The sequence below is a fragment of the Haplochromis burtoni genome, unplaced genomic scaffold (assembly GCF_018398535.1).
Source record: "Haplochromis burtoni strain Fernald_Lab_line unplaced genomic scaffold, NCSU_Asbu1 Contig_59, whole genome shotgun sequence".
Lineage (NCBI taxonomy): Eukaryota > Metazoa > Chordata > Actinopteri > Cichliformes > Cichlidae > Haplochromis > Haplochromis burtoni.
The window spans coordinates 507,793-527,429 of NW_024582420.1; the positions used below are offsets into that span (position 1 = coordinate 507,793).

A 19,637-nucleotide genomic window follows, 5' to 3' on the forward strand; every position below is an offset into this window, starting at 1 on the left:
GGGTGAAGGGAGGATGTGGGGTCAGAGATGAAAGTAGAGTGAAAACGGAGCACTTGGAAAATAGAGGCAGAATGAATGAAGACGAAGTGAGATCGAGTAGCCTGAGAGGAAACAGCTTGGAGGGGGGCACTGGTGGTGGGCTGTGGTGCGGGGGGAGTGACTTAGAGAAGCCGTCGTTCACCTTCATTTAATTCATGCTGTCGTCCTATCCTTCTGCCGTCTACTGCAATGTGTGAGCGTGTGTGAGGAATGAGGTTGAGTGGGCGGGGCCGGGTGTGTAAAATGACTTTGTCCTTGAACAAGTGAGTTTATGTGATTTTCATACAGTATGTTTAGATGTGCATGTAGTTGGCGACACATGTTTGCGTCCATTAGTGCCCGCCGGTGTTGAAGGCGGCACGTCTGACGCAGCTGAGGATGGGAGCGGCTCCTTTTGTGGCAGTCGAAAAGCACATTTGTCAAAAGTAGCTGCACACGAGGTCTTTTAATTGACCGGCAATACCGCTCCAGTCTGGGGCAGCCGGCTATTTTCTTCCTCCTGACCTTTTAGAAATCTGGGCATTTTTTGCTTGTCTTTTTCCTGCATTATGTTGACAGGTTTAATATGAGGTTGCTGTCTGGACTTTATTCTGCCATTTACATCAAATAAATGAAAAAATGTCACTTTTTTTTCCCTCTAAAACTAATGGAATGAATCTGGATTTAATAATTTAGTCTGCAATGCCCCACTGTTAGATATACTGCTTTTATTTTCCTTATCTCTCCTCCTCCTCCTTCCTTCTTCAGTTATGTGTTGTGCTTATCTCTCTCCCTCTCTCCCCCCACAGGTGTGGGAGATGCTGTTGAGCTCCAAGGCTCCCATGGTTAATGTGTTCATGGCCGTGCCAACTATTTACTCTAAGCTGATCCAGTACTATGATCAGCACTTCACACAGCTTCATGTGAAGGACTTTGTCAAAGCATTCTGCAAAGAGAGAATAAGGTACTGGTTGTGGAATCTGTGCCACAAGATTTTACTCACAAGTAGCTGTATTTGTGAATACTTCCATGTATGTATGAGTACATATTGATTGGTGGCAAAATGGTTAAGAACAGAGCAACTATAATGTAGCACTGAATGGTTTAATGCAGGGTTTTTATGCAGTGTTTCCTAAATGTCCTTTTCACAGGGATGTATAGAGCTTAATGAAAGTTAATATTAATGCATTTTGTCATCAGTTGGGAGATTATCATCTTTTTTAATCACCCAATAGTTGGATGCTTTAGGCAATTTAAAGAGGAAATTTAATGTTGCTATGGAGTTCGTTTATTTTGGGCTCTTCATCATTCCTGTTAGTATTTATGTATGTGCAGACAGCCGTGTCCAGATGACTTTGATGGAGAGTATTTTTGGTGAAACTCCTTCAACTTGAAGCCTTGACTTTACCTGACAGAGCAGGAAATGACAGCACAAACGTTTGAGTTTGGCTGTAAGCCAGTCTCTGGGCTCCAAACATCTGTATGTTAGTAGCTCAGCTAACTGACAGATGCGTTAGTGATTAGCAATTGGGCCCATTGACCATCACCCTATCCTGGCAGTGTTTTCGGTTCACATTCAAAGAAGACAAAAAAGCAAAATTGGAAAATAAAGTTCATTTGTGAGACAAATTGAAGTTTTTCAGTGCTTCAACTACCTCAGCAAGTTCTGTGTAACAATGACTGATGCAGCTGCAGCTGTTGACCGCGGAGGTGTCTAAACCTGATCTATGCATCAAACCACAGTTAACAATTTCAGCTGCTTTTGGAGCAACGACATGTACCTGTCCAACTCACCTCTCTTGCCATCTTTGCTCCTTTTACCGAGCTGAAAACCACATGAAGGTGTGGTTGACGTGCGTGTCAGACTGCGCTCCTCCCCAGAAGTGTTGAAGTGTTCAAACCTGAAGCAAAGTCAGTCCCAAGAAGCATTAAGCCTGTTTTTAAAAGTTTATTTTGGCCCTGAGACACTTGTAGTTCTTTTCATTTGTAATTTGTTTGTCACCTTTCTGTGTGTATGCACTCGTGACATGCATTATTATTACATTATTATGTTTTCTTGCTACTTGATAATCTTTTGACCTTTGTGGATGGTGTATTAATGTCACACCACATTTCCAGTACATGTTTTGCTTCTTAATAATTTTCACTGCCACAGTTTCTTTTACAAGTGTGTGTGGCATCTGTGTTTTTATTTTGCTTCCTTTGTGCTGCCAATCATCTCTCCCATGCTGCATTCTGTATATTTTTCATAAACAGTCTGCAGTTTCTAGAATACTGTAAGGCACAACCTTATGCTTACTGACTCTCACAAATCAGGTCCTTGGAGATGTGTAAGAAGATGCACAAAAATTGATGTTTCTAATTAGCAAACAATTAGATCATTTACATGTTTCACACAGGTTTTTCAGGCAAAATATAAACTGCAGATGTGTTTTTTGGCGTGTGTCCCTCACTCCCGTCCCTTTCTCTCCAGGCTGATGGTTTCAGGCTCGGCTGCTCTCCCGCTTCCCACTCTGCAGCGCTGGGAGGAGATTACCGGGCACACACTCCTCGAACGCTACGGCATGACTGAGATCGGCATGGCGCTGTCCAACCCTCTCAAGGGCCCACGCGTCCCAGGTTGAACTAAGTGGATGCACTTGTACTCTCACACCTTACACACATATGAGTAAAGAAAGAATATTTTTTTTACATGTGTATGTGTATTACTTATCTTAAAAAGGGAAGTCATGGGATCATTAGTTAACTTTCCGGCAAAGTATTTCACAAACAAGTCAGCAACTCGCTGCACGTTGCTTAACTTTGCACCACTATCTTCTTATCTGCCACGTGTCACTGTTGCAGAGTCCTGTAAACAATGGTTGGAGCCACTCAGCTAGATAAACTTGCATTACACAATTTTAGCTTCATCCAAAAATCTGTATTCTCAATTATCTTCTAAAAACCTGTCTAGAATGTCAAAGTCAGTACCGGATACATGTATAGTTTGGGCGCCAGCTGCGTATTTTATTTTTTTTCCAAACTCCTTTATCCCTTTGCATAATGATAAAGTTGTGAAACCTCAGGTGTCAAAATACTAACTTGATAATAAAATGCATGTCTTGGTGCTCTTCTAAGCAGAATATGGTCAGGTTACAAACCAGCTGCTGAAGCAATGGCAGGAAATGAGGCCATACAGATAACCTCTTAAAGATCGGTTTGGCATCTGATTATCAGCATTTTTCTTGAAAACCCTTAATGACAAACCAATGGCAGCGTTTTCTGCTCTCTTTTTAAATCAGGCCAACCCTCGATCAGTTTGTCATTTGGTGCATTTATCTTTTGGTACCAAATACTGAGATACTGCACAGCACAACTAGCCAAGCATACTGCCATCAGTGTGTCTGTCAGTCACAGTTTCATTGATGATGAATATTTGATTGGTTGGCAGTCAACCAAGGTTGCCTTTGTGACTGTGGATGTTGTTCTCTTCTAAAACGAATGTCTCAGATTTGTAGGAAAGAGGGTAATTATCTTTTTTTCCCTGTGTGTAGTAATTAAGCTCTACATTGAGTTGACATTGCTGTTTACAATTTGGTAACGTATGATTATCAATCAACAAACTTGCAATCACTGATTTCTGCCACTCTATGTTAAAAGTATACACATATATATTAGAAATCTGTATCCTGGAAACATAGAAAGGCAGTGTGGTTTAACAGAACGACATAAAATAATAATAATTTAAAAAGCAAACCTTGCTTAATTGAGCCAGTGTTCCCGGTTTATACTACACTTTGAAAATGCTCTCAAAAATTTTGTTCTACTTCACATATAATCCAAAAACCTCTGATGTTGCTCGACCCTCCCTCATCAGTTTGAGTGAGTACTTCAACTTCACGCGTTGTGCTTTAATCAAAGGTAGTTGTCTCTGGCGTGATGTCAGGTAAAACCCCATGATCCCAACTACACCTCCCTCACACACGCAAAAACAAAAGCAAGGTCTGGAAATGAGGTCAGAGTAGTGGCGGTTGCCATCTTCTCCTGTCATCCCCTCTTCCTCTCTCTCTCTTTCCCTCTCTTTCTCTTCCACCGTCTTCTTCCTTTCCTGTTCCCCAGACAACACTTCCTCTTACAGGTAGCGCTAATTAGCTTGCAAGTGGATTTGGTAATCCTCTGCCTGCCTGTTTTGTCAGGGTATTGTTTTGTTTGTTGCTCACTGAATGTTTGGCATGAACCGAGCAGGCTGCGTTCGACTCCTCTCAGGTGATTATTAAGAATGGCTTCAAGAGGTCTGCGTTTTTATTGATGTTTCCTCTCAGCATTTGTGTAAGTGTATGTGTATGTCTGCCTGTGTGTGTGTGTGTGTATGACGGTGTGAGCACATGTAGGCACGAGGCTGCGCCTGTTTGAGTCGGCGTGTTCCTATCTTGCCTTTTAAGTAGGTTAAAATGGATCAATAGCAACCACAGGAAACACTCTCAGAAGAGCAGTGGAGTGGTATCTCTCTTTCACTCTCACCTTCTTCTCTTTCTCACCCCCCCGCCCCACAGCAGCTAAACAGATGACATTTCAGCTCTTAATACAACTTATTGGCAGCAGTTTCATTAGTAATTCTCTCCTGTATTTAGGCCATGTAACTATCCTGATTTTGCTGTGGTGCTTACACTTTTGGAGCTCTTCATATTAACAAAGCTGAGTGTCTTTCTAGGTCATATTGCCCGTCCTGAGATGTAAACATATGAGATCATCCTCATTTTTTTCCCCCATCTTATTATTATCTCACGCTGCTGCCCCTTTCATCTCTTTGATTCTTTTTTGTCCCACTTTTCGGGCTTTTTTTCCCTGTATTTTCACAGAGAACGTGTAGATACGGCAGTCTTATAAAAGCAGTTGTTCATAGCTTTTTCCCCACCTTAAAAAGCCAAAACAAAAGCTCTCACACCCCAGCCTTTTTTATCAATCAAAAGGATCCATTTTCAGTTTTAGTGAATTAAGGGTAATCGTGCTAGCATCTGAAAACTGTTATTTTAATACACTATTCCCGATGACCATAAATCGGATAAGTAGTTAGAAAATGAATGAAGTGATGATAAATAGGATGTAGTAGGATTCTCATTCTACCTGTGTAAGAAGTACAGAGTTACATTTTCAAGGACAAAAAGGATCTTGAGATAAGGAATTAATTTTTACAGGATTTTTCTCCTGATGCCCAACATTTAGATGCTATTATTAGATACCGCTGCAGTAATGTGATTACATTTAATAGGTTCAAATGGTGTACTTTTTCAGTGTTATAATTGCCCTTGGTGGGAGACGGATTGCAAAGTGTGGGTTGGTGTGACTTTTTCCAAGCCAAAGTTCATACAGTTTGAATTGATAGTAAGTAAGTAAGTAAAATTTATTTATATAGCACATTTCAGAGATAAAAATCACAAAGTGCTTTACAATAAGATCAGACATACAAGTTAAAATTAATTAAAAGCCCGTTTGTATAAAAATTGATAGAATCCTTCAAAACCTGACGGTCTTTTTATTGGGCAAATGTTAGTCTGCAAAATGACATAAAATATTCAGTTTATTTCATTTATTTATGTAACACTAAATCACAACAACAGTTGCCTCAAGGAACTTCCTTTTGTAAGGCGAAGACCCGACAATAATCCAGAGAAACCACAACAATTACACAACACCCAAGTACTTGGCCACAGTGGGAAGGAAAAACTCCCTTTTAGCAGGAAGAAACCTCCAGCTAAACCAGGCTATAAAATAAAATATAGGTGCAAATATTAATGCACACAGAAGACTAATGAGAATTTTTTTTGTGCTTTAATTATTTAACTCGCCAGGTGTCACTTGCACACAGTTTGTGGAGACAGCAGGTGATGTCAGGAAATGTGGAAATCCTTTTTTTAGTAACAGTTTTCTCTTAAACGTTACTGCACCTCACAGTTATGAACACTGGATTTTTTAACACAGACTTCTTACTGTATTTTAATACTTGTCAGCTCAGTTATAACATTTCATGCTGCTGTGCTTTATTAATAAAACATGTCAAGTGCTCAGCAGTAAATTAGACTGAAGGACTGAATCCTGCTGTACCCTTGAGTCCTTGTTTTTTCTGTTTTGTTTTTTTTTGTTTTTTTGGAGGCTTCAGAAACAGGTTGAAAGTGCAAACAAACACCTAAAAACAGTTCTATTACTTGACGTTTACTTGAAGTTTGTGCAAACGGCTGCATCAGGCATTGCCCAGAAATCCCCATTACTGTCCGTGTAAGCTGGTTTGTGGTGACTGAGACGAATGGCTTTCAGTTTAGTGTTTTACAAGCTCAGCAAGCCAGTGGCCAGTTTTGGCCTGCAGATGGAGGCTAATGCTGTCTTGGAGAAGATGACTCTTGTGTTAAAAATCTCTCACTGAATGCTTTTGATGGCTTTTTCACTGATTATTGCCAGAATATGTGTTCCACTTCTGTAAAGGCCAAAAATCATCCCATTCTGCTTCGACAAAGTGTATTCTCTTCTCACTGTGTTCATGGGCTTTCTTTGTGTTTGACAGGAGCTGTTGGGTTGCCGCTGCCTGGTGTGGAAGTTCGGATTGTTATGAATAACACAATTAATACAACCATTGTGGAAGGCACTCACAAAGAGACTCAGGTAATCCATAAGTTCAATATATATAGGTGTCATCGGGTAAAATCATGTGAAAACAAAGGTTTAGCATCAGACTCAATGCAATCCTGTTCCTGTTGCTAATGAAATGCACTTGAATAACTGATGACCAACAAGTGTGAGACCCCAAGGTCAGACTGTATGACGGATAAAGAAAAAGTACATCTCAGACTTTGCAGGCCTGACTTAGCATGTTAAATGTTAAAGTTCATGTCAGTAATATTAGGAAAAGACTGAACAAGTGTCGTTTGCTTGGAAGGATTGCCAGGAGAAAGCCACTTTTCTTTAAAAAGAACATGGCGGCACAGCTTATGTTACATCCAAGCAAATCATAAGACTTCTGGGAAAATGTCCTTTGGATAAACAAAATCAGTGTAGATTTTTAATGATAGTATATAAAACGAACACAGTATATCAGCACTAACATCTCATACCAGCTGTTAAGCACGGTGATGTATTTATCCTGATTTCTTCCTTTCTTTCCATGTATATGCATCAGGTACGACCTGGTCTGGAGGGGAAAGAGGGGGAGCTTCTGGTTCGAGGGCCATCTGTTTTTAAAGAGTACTTTAACAAACCTCAGGAGACCAGAGAGTCTTTCACTGATGATGGCTGGTTCAAGACAGGTACCAAACCCTCATCTTCCTCAGCAGTATGCATGCATAGCGAGTGCATTTCACTACCATTTATGGTTTGTACTGTCAGAGGGATTCGCAGGAGATGAAAGATGTCATAAGATTTTTTCATCAGTGTTGCACACTGTACTTTCGGGGCACGATGACATGATTTTAAACACTTAAAAACCAGGAGTCCAATGCTGGAAGCACACACATAGTCACACATTCAGACAGTGTGTGTGTGCGCGCGCACATTTTGGGGAACTATGAGGGAGTGATAAATGGACTATGTGTGTTTTTGGTGCTGCAGGGCATTTTTCCTCCTAAGTGGTTGTGACTGCTCCAGGTCCTGAAGAACCAACTATTGCTCTGTGTGTGTGTGTGTGTGTGTGTGTGTGTGTGTGTGTGTGTGTGTGTGTGTGTGTGTGTGTGGTAGCATAGAGGGAAGCTGTCATCAGAGGATGTTCCTCTCTCTAGCCCAGCACTTCTCCCCTTGTGCCCCCCCCAAACAGACCCATACTTTACCAGCGGGAGAGGCAGGCATTCGGTTAGTTTTGAGGGGGGGGCTGAGGAGTGCAGGAAGAAGGGCAGAAGCAATCAGAGCTTTGAATTGTCATGTAGACCACAGGAAATAAGAGGAAGAAGCAAAAGATTTGGGAAGGAGCTTGAAGTATTGAGCTTGGAGATGTGTTGGAGGGGGTTAGAAAGAGTCAGCTGCAAAGCTGACTCTGGGGACCAAGAAGGTAGCGATTGGGAGCTGCCGATGGTGGTGGAGGCGGGAGTGGGGAACAGCAAGGAAGGAGTGAGTGATGGAGAATGAAGCAGGGCAAGGCAGAGTGTGTTTAATTGGCTTTGCAGGCTGGAAGGACAGAGATCCAGAGCACAGCACGTTGCTGTCACACTCCATTACAGCCACTGGCCACATAATGAGAGCCTGTGCAATCAGCTCCCCACAGACCAGTCCCTCAAGCCACACACACACTGTGGACTACTCTGTTGGAAGCTATCAAACACCTTACCTGCCCTGCCTGTGTTCGCTGATGCCAGTTTCAACACACATGCAGCTTTTTTTCCTTCAAATTTCAAATTCAGATTTTCTTCAATTCTCCGGTGAATCGATGATTCAAACAGGAGCAACTGTGTCGGAAATTCACATTGTTTTGCTTTCTTTGTGTTTTAACTCAGCTCGAGAACAAGCTCAAGTACATTTAAAAAAAAAATCCAGATTTTACCAATCAGTGTGTTCACAGGTCTTAGGCAGTGGGGCAGGGCGATATGACCAAAATATTTATCACGATATGCATTTGAAAATTTGCAATAACGATATAACTGACGATATAATTGAGACTAGACAAAATACTTTAAAACTCCACAACTTTATTAATGCAAAAAAAAAAATCAACATATTATCACTTAAACGAGCAGCTGTTTTTTTATCTGCATTAAAGTTATATAAAAATTTAACAGCACAAATGCAAATTCCTTGCCGACAGTTTAACCAAAAGGCATTTCCAGTGGAAACTGGCTGACATATCCTCAGCATAACCATGTATAACATCCACAAAACTTAAAAAGAGGTTATACACACACAATACGGTAATATTATGTTGAAGCACAGTACGTATCACTCCGCCAGGCCCCTGCCTACAGTAGCCGTAATGCTCCGACAATCCATCAAGCGGTTTGGCTTCGTAGCTTAGCAAAGTCGTACTAAAACATTTGACAGATTTTCGAGCGCTGTGTACCACATAAAATCGTTTCGAGGTCAGTAAACACAACCAGAATTCATACATAAGGCACACGGGATTATCCTGTCGATTTTCAGAAAAATCAAAGGATTGATTTTAAGTGTGCTGTATTTTCCAGAAAACACGGTAATAACGACGGCCCGCTAGCATGTGCTACCAAAAATAGTGCTTTGTTGTGTATCTGACGGACGAAAGCTAAACCAGTTCCACACCACTGAAGTTGCAGCATTTTTACAAACCAATTCTGGTTCATCTGTTTCATTCAAAGATCCACTTCCGTCCTTCTCATTCTCCGTCACCGCCATGCTTTTTCCGCTCTGTGCGTATGAAAACAAAGGCACTGCGCATGTGCGTTTTACCCATATTCTATTGTGATATTTCATTTTCTTATCGTTGCCCAACATTATACCAGTATCACCATGAACGGTACGATATGACCCAGCCCTATTTGGCAGCCCTCCTGCATGCATGACAAATGCCTTTGAAGCATTTTGTGGTTCCAGAGCTGATTGAAATCTGCAATATTAAAACAAGTCAAGCAATTAAAACATTATAGATTTGTGTTTATTACTGGGAATTAAATACTGGTAGGTTTATTATGAGCTTTAGATTGAAACAGGCTTGCCATTTTATCCTGGTGCCTGCTCGACTTAGGTGAATATTTATTGAATCGATATGAATCCCCTCATCAGTCATTAAGAGATGTGCATTTAAAATGTTGGACAGTAACATTTTGTCTGTTTACATCGAAATGATTGTGAATGTTAGATCAGTTCGGTAATTATTCCCACTCACGCTTTTGCTTCTTTTCTGTTCTTCTCTTTAGTACTGAGGAATTTATTTAACACACCAAAGTGACATAAAAACATAAACTTACAATAGTGTTACTCTGTCTTGTGTTTATTTGTTTTCTTTTGGAACATTTGAAATATCAATGATAGAAAACTTTGAAATATGAATTTTTAGTAAGTAAAACTATATCCAAGATGTGGGTTTACTGAGCAGATGTGAGGTCATACACATGCAGGCAGGGAGAAGGGGGAAAGACAAAGTCCAAAAATTTGATGAAGACCTTGTGCACTTCATCTTCCTTCCCAGCTTCTTAACTCATTTCTCACACTGTCTCCTTTTTTACTCTTACACCTGCTCCACGTTTCACACAGCAACTTTTTTCTTTCACAGTTTCAATCTCACGCTCCATCTTTCGCTTGCTAACAGTGGGCTGATCTCTTGCGGCCTTCACATGGAGATTTCTGTATCTCACTTTTTCTATATGCTCTGGGATTTAACTGCCTGGTTGGGGGAAAAGGTGGCTGCTAACCGAAATTTCTTACCAAGATTTTCTTTATGGAGTTGGGCTCTAAAAACGTGAATGTACAAACTTTTAAAGTGGATTGCAAATGGCAAATTTTAGAAGATGCGATCTGAATAATCTGCTGCAGACAAAAAAGGAACAGAAAACCAGATGTTTTATTTCATCCTGTGAAATTTTCTTGCAAATGAAATGTGCACGCTACTTTTACACGTCCGGTGTGTGAAAGCCTTCATGCCTAAACTAATAAAAACTTGTAAAAAATTAGATATTTTTCAAACAAAAACGAAAATCCACTCTGGCAGCTAACTGAACCTGAACTGAAAATGTAATAAAAATGAATAAGAAAATAGAAAATGATAATAACTTTGCATTAGACGTCATGTAGGTCGAAAGGCAATAGAGTTAATGTACAGTGTTTTGTTGGGTTCATTATTTTTAGATTAAATGTATCTCATTAGGAAGACTGTTAGGAAAAATACGCACACCAGCCCTCAATATTCATAATGAAAAAATGCATTTTTTAGATTAGCTACAATTGCTTTGTGCAAGAGGAGAAAATGTCTTTAAAAAAATTCTGTTTGAACTTTGCAAAAACAATGCTAACAGGGGAGACTGACAAAAGCAAAGAGAGATGGGAAAAGAAATGTGAAATCTGAGAAGCAGAGAACGAGTGGGAGTTTAGATCAATAGGTTCTCAGCTGGCCAAAGGTGTCTTCTCCAGAGTTAACAGGTGCTGTGTAGCGTGATTGACAGCTCGATAGGGAAGCTGTCACCTAAGCGTTCTCTCTTTCCACTCATCTTCACAAACATCTCTGAGCACATTGATCCCTTCTCACTTTTTTTTAGCCCTCCTTTTGTGCTCTACAATACAGTCTGTCTGCTGTCCAGAGCTAAAAAGAATGCTCATCTTGACCCAGTAAGCCTGTAAGAGCGTTTGTTGTTCCATTTATTGTACACATATAGATACAGCAAGGCAATGGAAGCAGTGAGAAGAGAGACTGAAGGCGTTGCTTCAGATTTGCTCGTTAGTCGTTAGTTGATGCCAACAAACAAAACCCAGAACTCCTCCAAGAGTAATTTATGAATGCATAAATTAGTCAGAACTCATGGGAAGAAAGAGAAGCTTAAGCATTAGCTGTTTTTGAATTTTTTATTTCACTAATAAGAAGTTTGGCTGTGCTGCAGAGAGCAGTTGGGATAAAACGGAGCCTGGAATCTGACTATTAGCCCCAGAGAGGTTAAATTATTTAATTACATAACTGTGTGAAAGGTGTTTATTAGGGCAACTTTCATGAGCTCCCAGCAGCTTTTCAGAGATACAAAAACAGATTTTTGTATGAATCGTTTTAAACATTGTGACAGAAAACAAACACGCAAACTAGTCAGCTGCCATATCTAACCCAAGTAGTAAAATAAAAACATCAAATTTTTAAAAAAAACCTGTTGACTGAGCCCCTGGGCTGGATGAGATTTAGGTTTCTTCAGGCTCTGGATGCTGTGGGGCTGTCTTGGCTGACACACTGGAAAAGTGTGGCATGCCCACTCGGGGTTGGGAATGAGTTGATGCCTCAGTGGAAGAGCGTCATAGGGTCTTGTTGACAAGTGAGACATCCACGAAGCAAGAATTTAACTGACAGATTGGTGTGGCATCTGTAGTAACATGGGTGATGTACCAGCCTGTTGCGGTGATCTGGATACGAGCTCTGAGTAGTGACCAAAAGAACAAGACCGCAGATACAAACGGTGGAAAGGAATTTAATCTAAAAGGTGTCTGGGCTCTCCCTTATAGATTGGGTCAGGAACTTTGTCATGCGGGAGGGACTCAGTGTAGCGCCTCCACAAAAGGAAAGGAGACAATTAAGGTGTCTCAGGTATCTGACTAGGATGCTTTGTAGGTGAGGTATTTCAGGCATATCCTGCTGGGAAGAAATCCCGGGGCAGTCCCAGGACATGCTGCAAAGATTGTATCTCTCAGCTGGCTTGGGAACACCTTGGTGTCCCCCTTAAAGACAGGCTTGAAGAGATGAATGGTTGAATGAATAAATGAGTCTATTCTGTTATTGATATGTTTTAGTGACTTTGACCCACCATATAGCAAGCTGATCATTCAGTCCAGCACGTCTTTGTTTATTTCACTGTGATTTCTGAGGAGCTGAAACATTCAGTTTATCAAAGCTGTTTTTGTTCACAAGACTGGATTACTTGGAGATTTTCCAAGTCTGCCATCAGCAGGTTCCACTTTTTGCAGCAAAGATTTTCCACCTCAAAATTAGCAGCTGAAGAATAACTGCAGAAACATCGGGGGGGAGGGGTTGAGAGAGGCTGTCTTTCATGATGGTCCTGTTGTGTTACTGCCTCTCAATCCTTTCATGAAGTCTGGTCTTTCATTTGGCAACATTAATGCGAAATTGCTTGAAGTATGGTTTTAATGTGAGGTAAATGGCTCTTTTAAAAGCTGCAAATGTGGTTAAAATATGAATTTGGACTTGGTTGGGTTTTTTTGGCATCTACCATATTTGTATTATGATGCAGGGCTTCGATTTTCAGAATCTCATTTCACCAAACATGAGTGTTAGGACCCATTTGATTGAGTATGGGTGTGCGTGTGTGTTTGTGTGTGCTTGTGTGCAACCAAGAGAGATGTAACCTCAGCTTTAAAGGTGAGCTTTAGATCTGCAGGGGAAATTCTCAGCAGACAGACAAACAGGAGTGTGGCTCATATCCTGCAGAGCCTTCACTAGTCATTTGTGCATTGGTCTTTTGCTTCCAGCTGTTCTCTCCTCTTCCCTGCCTCCATCCCTCTCTGTGTTCCCAATGTCATATTTCACCCCAAGTTACATCGTGTCCTCCTAACTCCAATGTCAGTGCTCCCTACGGGATTCATCCAACGCCCCGCTCCCCACAGCACTTTGATCAAACAGCCATCCGTGCAACTTTACAGCTGAGACGTCGACGCATGTTGGCCATTGTTTTATTAATACTAGTTGCAGGTAAATAAACACCATATCGTGTACAGGATGGGTTTTTTTCTGGGGGTTTTGGTAAACTGAAGATGCATAAAATATTTTTAAAGTTCCCTCCTGATTCTTTTTCTTACCTCGTTCACCCGTCTGTTCCGGGGAAAGGCAATGAGGCAAGAGTTGGTATGAATCCAAAGTGGCAAAGGCAAAACTGTGTCTTGAATGAGACTAGATTTGTGTGACTCTGTGGAGTGTGGATGCTTGTAAACAGCGGTTAAATTTCCTTGATGAACGTGGCAGATCTGAGACAGACATCAATCCTCAGCTTCAGCCTGTTATCTTCTTTGAGAAAGGCAGTCCAGCCAGGAATATAATCAGTAACATTAACATAAAGCAATTCAAGCTCTTTTAATTGCATTATATTAAACAAATTAGATCACTCATCCAAGTGCAAAGTGCTTTCTTGTATGATATTAATTACTAAAAAAGGAGCTGTGACAAAAGTTAAGGATGATAAATAATGTCAGAGCTGAGATTTCGGTGCTAGGCTGTCTGTTATTTATCCTCATTAAGACTTCCATCTAGGCATCGGGGCTTTAATGTGGAACATTAATATTCATATATGCTAAGTGTTTACAGTCACTCTCTGAAGAGGCATGACACATTTAGACCTGTCTCATCTTGTGCAGATAAGGCTCTCCTCTCCACGGTGATGGAGGGCGCTTAGTTTTGACCCGCAGTGTGAGAGTTTAGGTTGTGCTGAATGGGTTGAAAGACCCTGACTCCACTTGTACCTTCCCGCAGAGGAGAAGCGTCTCCTCGTCACGCTCATGTTCAGCACTTCAGCGATGCTCATGTAGAGGCATGTATAAACACTCTATGTCTGTCAAATAACAGCTCTACAAAAAAATGTCAGAAGGAAAAACACTTTTGAGTTTTGGAGTCTTTTTTGAAATTTTATATCTGTTTTTTGTTTTGTTTTTTTTAAGTTTGCATCCACCTACATTGGTGTATTCAGAAGATATACAGAGGATGGGACTATGCTGTAGATTGAAGGCACTCAATTAAAATTAATTAGGTGTAACACCTACAGAGCAGCCTGTCTAGTGGCTATTGGTGGCTGTAAATAGTGAAGATAGAAGGTCAAAGAGAGGGCAGCTAAAGACGTCACCTGTATGTAATGTAAGTATTCTTATCACCTTAAACATCAGACTTGAATCTGAGTTCATATCACTTACAGCATTAACTATCCCAACGGTTCACTTCTATATTTTCCGTAAATCTGGAATTACTGCCAAGATTTCTTAAAGCTGATAGGAACAAAACCATAACTCAAATAACGAGTTGTTGCTGCCAAGGTATGAAGAAGAGCACCTCTGAACCTTAAAACAGAGCAGCAGAAAAACAGGAAACTAAGAGTACAATTTGCAACCAATAATTGGACAACAGAAGACTGGAAAAGATTTTCCTTTTTCTGATGAGTCTGTCTGCTTTGACATTCAGATGATAGGCTCCGCATTTGAGTGTCATTTAAATGCCACAGTGTGCCTGAGTATCGTTGCTGACCGTGTCCATCCATTTATGACTTGGATGTTCATATTTAACATGACTAAAGTTTTTAATGTTGAAGTCAGTATTATGTTTACAAGTAAGCCCCTATCAGCCGGAAGCTCAGGCTGTTTGAGAGTGTGAATGTCTATAAGATTTATTTATTTATTCCATACCCTTCCCAAGGCTCACGTTCTGTTGTTGTTGTGTTTTTATACCTTTTTTAAAGCATAAACTGCAAGCCAGAATGGGCTCAAATGTGAATGTGAACACATTTTCATCTTATCACTGAAAGTGTACACTTTACAGGAAGTGAAATGCCAGCCACATCTCCAGGGTTGAGTGGGGCATGCACACAAACACAAGTGCATGGTACTTAGATCAAGGTCGCACTCAAACCACACTGAATTACAAACACTTATTTCTGTGTGTTCCCGTAGCAGCAGAAATCTCTTATGGTGCTAGAAGGTGCTGGCAAGCTAAGAGATGACTTCTGTCACCTCTACAGAAACTGTTTTTGTGAAATTTTAGTTGTCTCTCTCTTTCATTCTTTCATTCCCCGGCACCTCTCGCAGTGAAGCTAGTGGCAGGAGACTGAACTGTTTCTGCAGTGTTGGCCTTTGTCATATGTCACACTCTGACCTTTTCTTTTGCACGTTTTTTGTCTTAGAAAAGTAACACGTCTAGACTTTGTCTGTGTGTCTTTGTGTTGTTCTGGATTGTTGTGTGGAAAAAATGGGCGTAATACAAGTGCATCATTTTTAAGGCACAGGCAGCATCGATGAGGGGGATTAATAATAATTTAGGACAAGTTTTAAAAATAGAAGAGACTGTTGAATCTTGTCACATTTCCTGATGTAAGGAAGATGAGTGTGGAGCCCCTTTTCTGCTTCCCTGTCATCACTGAGTGTTTGTTGAGTGGGTACTCTGCAAGAGAGGCAAACAGTTTGTTCGATGGGTTGAGACAACAACCCTGTGCAGGAGGGCCTTTCCTGTCCTTCCTGGACCAAAATTTAAGCTCCAGGCTGAGTAAACTGCATTAACTTCATTTTTAGTGAAACATAACTACCGTATTTCCCGGACTACAAAGCGCACCTAAATATTAGCCGCACAAGCTAAAATCAGGGGAAAATCCTGCTTTGTACATACATTAGCCGCACCTGACCAAAAGCCGCAGGTGTTTCAATGTTGACTTATCATATGTAAGAGAATATGCACAAAGGGAATTGTCAGGAAAGAGATGACTGTTTGGAGACATCACTTTTATTAATATTTTGAAAAACAAGTTATGGGTACATATTTGCACATGTAGTACATAACATACCTACAGCACACCAGAAAAATAGATTCGGACTACCTTTTAGGCTCAGGTGCAGTGACACAGCTTTAACAAGAAGAAAAGTCAGTCATTCACCATCTTTCTCTTCTTCCTGCGCACTAAAACCACCAAAGTCCTCTTCTCCAGTGTCGGATACAAACAGGCTCAGGATGGCTTCGTCATCCACTCTTCTTCTCTCCTTCGTTGTCACTTTCAAAACCAAAGAAATCCTCATTGTCAGTGTCAGAGTCGAACACCCTCAGAAGGGCCGTGGCGGTGTCCTCCTCTCCATCATGCAGCAGTCCAGCCCTTCAAAATCCGTTGGTGATCGTGGATGTTTTCACACTTTTCCACGCTGTCAGAATCCACCGGTGGAGTTGGGCATAACTTGCTTTTTGGGCATAACTTGCAAGTTTATCGCCGCTCATCATCCACGACTCCCGCTGAACGCGTACCGCTACTTTGAAGTTTGTTTTTCGCGCTACTTCGTACGGCACTACGTTGCCTGGCGGACGGACATGTGACTAACATACCACTCTTGAACCCCGATCCTTCCGCCAGGCAACGTAGTGCCGTACAACAGCGGAACACACAAAACAAATCGTCTTACGATATGACAAAAATCACGGACAATCCATAGAAAAGCCGCACCTGACTAAAAGCCGCAGGGTTCAAAGCTTGTGCAAAAAGTAGCGGCTTACAGCCCGACATTTACGGTACATGTCCTCGTGAATGTGCCCTTAATTTACTGCTTTGTCTTTCTTGAACTATAACAACATACAAAAAATATTTAGCCACCCACAGCAGCTTTTATGGCATCCCAGTCTACATTCATAGGCAAATTTGGATGTGACCCCCCCTCCTCCTCTTCGATCTGTAACAGCTTCCCAATTCTGGGACACCATCCTGCTGGATTTTTTTGAAATTTTCACGATGGCCTGGCTTGCATTCCAAAGATGTTCGGTGCAGTTGCACAAGAGTCTGTGTGGGGCAGTAAAGTTCATCTTCACCACTCATCCAACCATGCCTTTAAGGATTTTGCTTTGTGCACTGGGGCACACACTGTATTCCAAATACCAAATAACTCGGGAGTGACACCACTCCCAATTTAGCATGTTCCAGAAAAAGGAAGTAAAAGTAGGATTATAAAATCCTATATAAAAATAGGATCATAATACTTGTTTCTTTTTATACTTTTAATTTGAAAACTGCTGCAGCACATTATGGATGGAGGCTGGTCAGTGCGCTGTTTATTGCTTATTTAGGCAGTCATAAATACACAACGCTGGCAGTGCAGATGAACAGTTTTATAGTTTTATGACTGTTCAGTGCCGCCATCTTGGATTGTTAACTCGGGGTTGCTGGGTCTTTTCCGACTTTCCTGGTGGGAAATCCGAGTCGAAGGGGAATTCCAGATTTCAGCTCTGACTGAGAACTCAGAAATTCCAACTTCCAGCTTTTTTAGGAACACACCAACAGTCATACTGAGACAGAGAAGGGTAAACTGTTCTCATGAAGTTAGATACACAGAATTGTTTCGAATATCGTGGTAAGGCGTCAGGTAAGACCTGTTGGCAACCACAACAGAAAAATGTGAATTCCCTAACAGGTTTGTAAGTGGCAGCTCTGTGAGATCATTCATAAAGGTCTAAACAGATGTCAGTGAATCTCTGATTACTGCGGTTTATTAGTGAAACTGTGCTTTGAAACTGCTTGCATGGAAGATACCAACTGGTCTCAGTTTCATTACCACATCGTGCGTGGTAGTGAGAGTCTGAAAAGTGTGAGAATGCTTGCCTTCAAAGTGAAAGTTGCAGCTTTTGGCATGTGTTGGTTGTAGTGGTGAGGCACAACTTTTACTCTGAAGACAAAAACTTTCTCTGTTTTTGGTGTAATACCCACTTTGCAGCCAATCACGTGGGAACAGCGAGCAGTCTCCAGGAAACACTTGCCAGCCAATCTCAGATTACACATTTTTCCCTAGCAACTGCAGGCCTGTGTGACTGAACTAAGGGGCCCCGACCAACCCCAGCCTGTCCATACAGTGTATATCAGCTCTGTCAACTGTATCATACCATCAAAAACATACACCAGCTTTTGTTTTAACTATACAGTTTCCCTTCATTTCTCCACTTTTTTTCCTACAGTTTGTTCAGTATAATATGTTTGGTTTTCCTGCGTCAAGGATATCACCGACAAAAGCTTATTTTTTATTCTGCAAAAATATCACAGCAAGAGTGAAAGCGATTCATTTTTGTTAAAATAAATGAGTCACCTTCCAAAGGCAATTTCTGCTTTACTGTAATCTTGGTTAAATAGTTGGAAATATTGCAGCTGCTCGTAGCTCACCTCTCCTCACGATGCTGTTTTTCTTGTTATTGGTTTGAAATAATTTGATGTTTTCTTTTCTGCTTCTGCGAACCCCTCTAATGTCATTTTCCTGGTTTTCTGAAAGACACTGTGGAAGTTTCCTCTGACCCTCCATCCTCAGTTAAATTCTTGATCTATTTTTATTTCTTTTTTTCACACTGTGTGCCTTCACTTTCTTTAATGCCTCAGAATGAGATGAAAGCCCAGTGCAATTAGGCTTCTTATCGTTTTAATTAGGAAAGCCATTCGGCCATATCTGCCTCAGACGCCATAACACATAATGGCGGAGAGTCTCTGATGCCTGAAGTAGTGATTGTGTGCGTGTGTGTGCGTACGCATGTGTTGTGTGTGAGTACATACAGTACGCATGTGTGTATATTTGTGTGTGTAAATGTACGTCCTAGTAACACAGTTCCCAACAATCCCGCTCCCGCCCTTCTTTCCTCTTTTATCAGTCTGTGTTCTCCAATCGCTATTCCCACTTGTGCATCTCTCCAAACATGTTGTTCTATCCCTCGTTACTTCCTTCCCCTCAAAGAGACAAGGTCAAAGAGTCCTGTATAAGTACTTCAAACTCAATTCAACTATGTTGTCTGAGCTTTCCTTTTCAAACCCTTTTGTCAGGGTTTGCTTCGTTAATGCAGCTTTTCTTCCTTGACGCTACAGCTAGATGTACTGATTTTATTGTATGTTTTTATCTGTTTCAATTTGCGCGCACACACACGCCCACGCAGGATACACAAACAGTTTATCAGTGTGCACGTAAACTGCTCATTTCTCCATATCTGTTTGCATAAGATGAGAGAGCTACATGGCTGAAACCAAATCATTTTTTTCTTCTTCTTTTGCCCCTCATCTTAAAGAGGGGGAACTGTAACTACCCTGATAGTGGTGTTAACACCAAACCAGCTCCTCTGCTCGCCTCTCTACTTTCTCCCCCTCTCCCTCCATCCTCCCTTTCCTCCCTCCTGTTACCCTGGCCTATCAGTGCGGAGCAGTGGTCTGTGAAGAAATTCCCAATATCTAAATTTACACACTGTATCAATCTTGTTTAATAGACTGGAAAGCTTATAGCCGCCGTGGCAAGCCGGCAGA

The 19,637-nt window shown here is 41.2% G+C and overlaps 1 protein-coding gene across 3 annotated transcripts in view; it reads left to right on the plus strand.

Annotated features, from left to right (window-relative positions):
• The window catches only part of acsf3 (acyl-CoA synthetase family member 3), a 38,588-nt gene that overhangs the window by 9,085 nt on the left and 9,866 nt on the right, over positions 1-19,637 (plus strand). For all 3 annotated transcript variants that reach the window (XM_005937183.3, XM_005937184.3, XM_042221004.1), the window contains exons 4-7: positions 828-982; positions 2,492-2,637; positions 6,554-6,651; positions 7,166-7,292. In XM_005937183.3, coding sequence (XP_005937245.1) covers positions 828-982; positions 2,492-2,637; positions 6,554-6,651; positions 7,166-7,292 — 526 coding nt within the window. The remainder of the gene's footprint in view (positions 1-827; positions 983-2,491; positions 2,638-6,553; positions 6,652-7,165; positions 7,293-19,637) is intronic.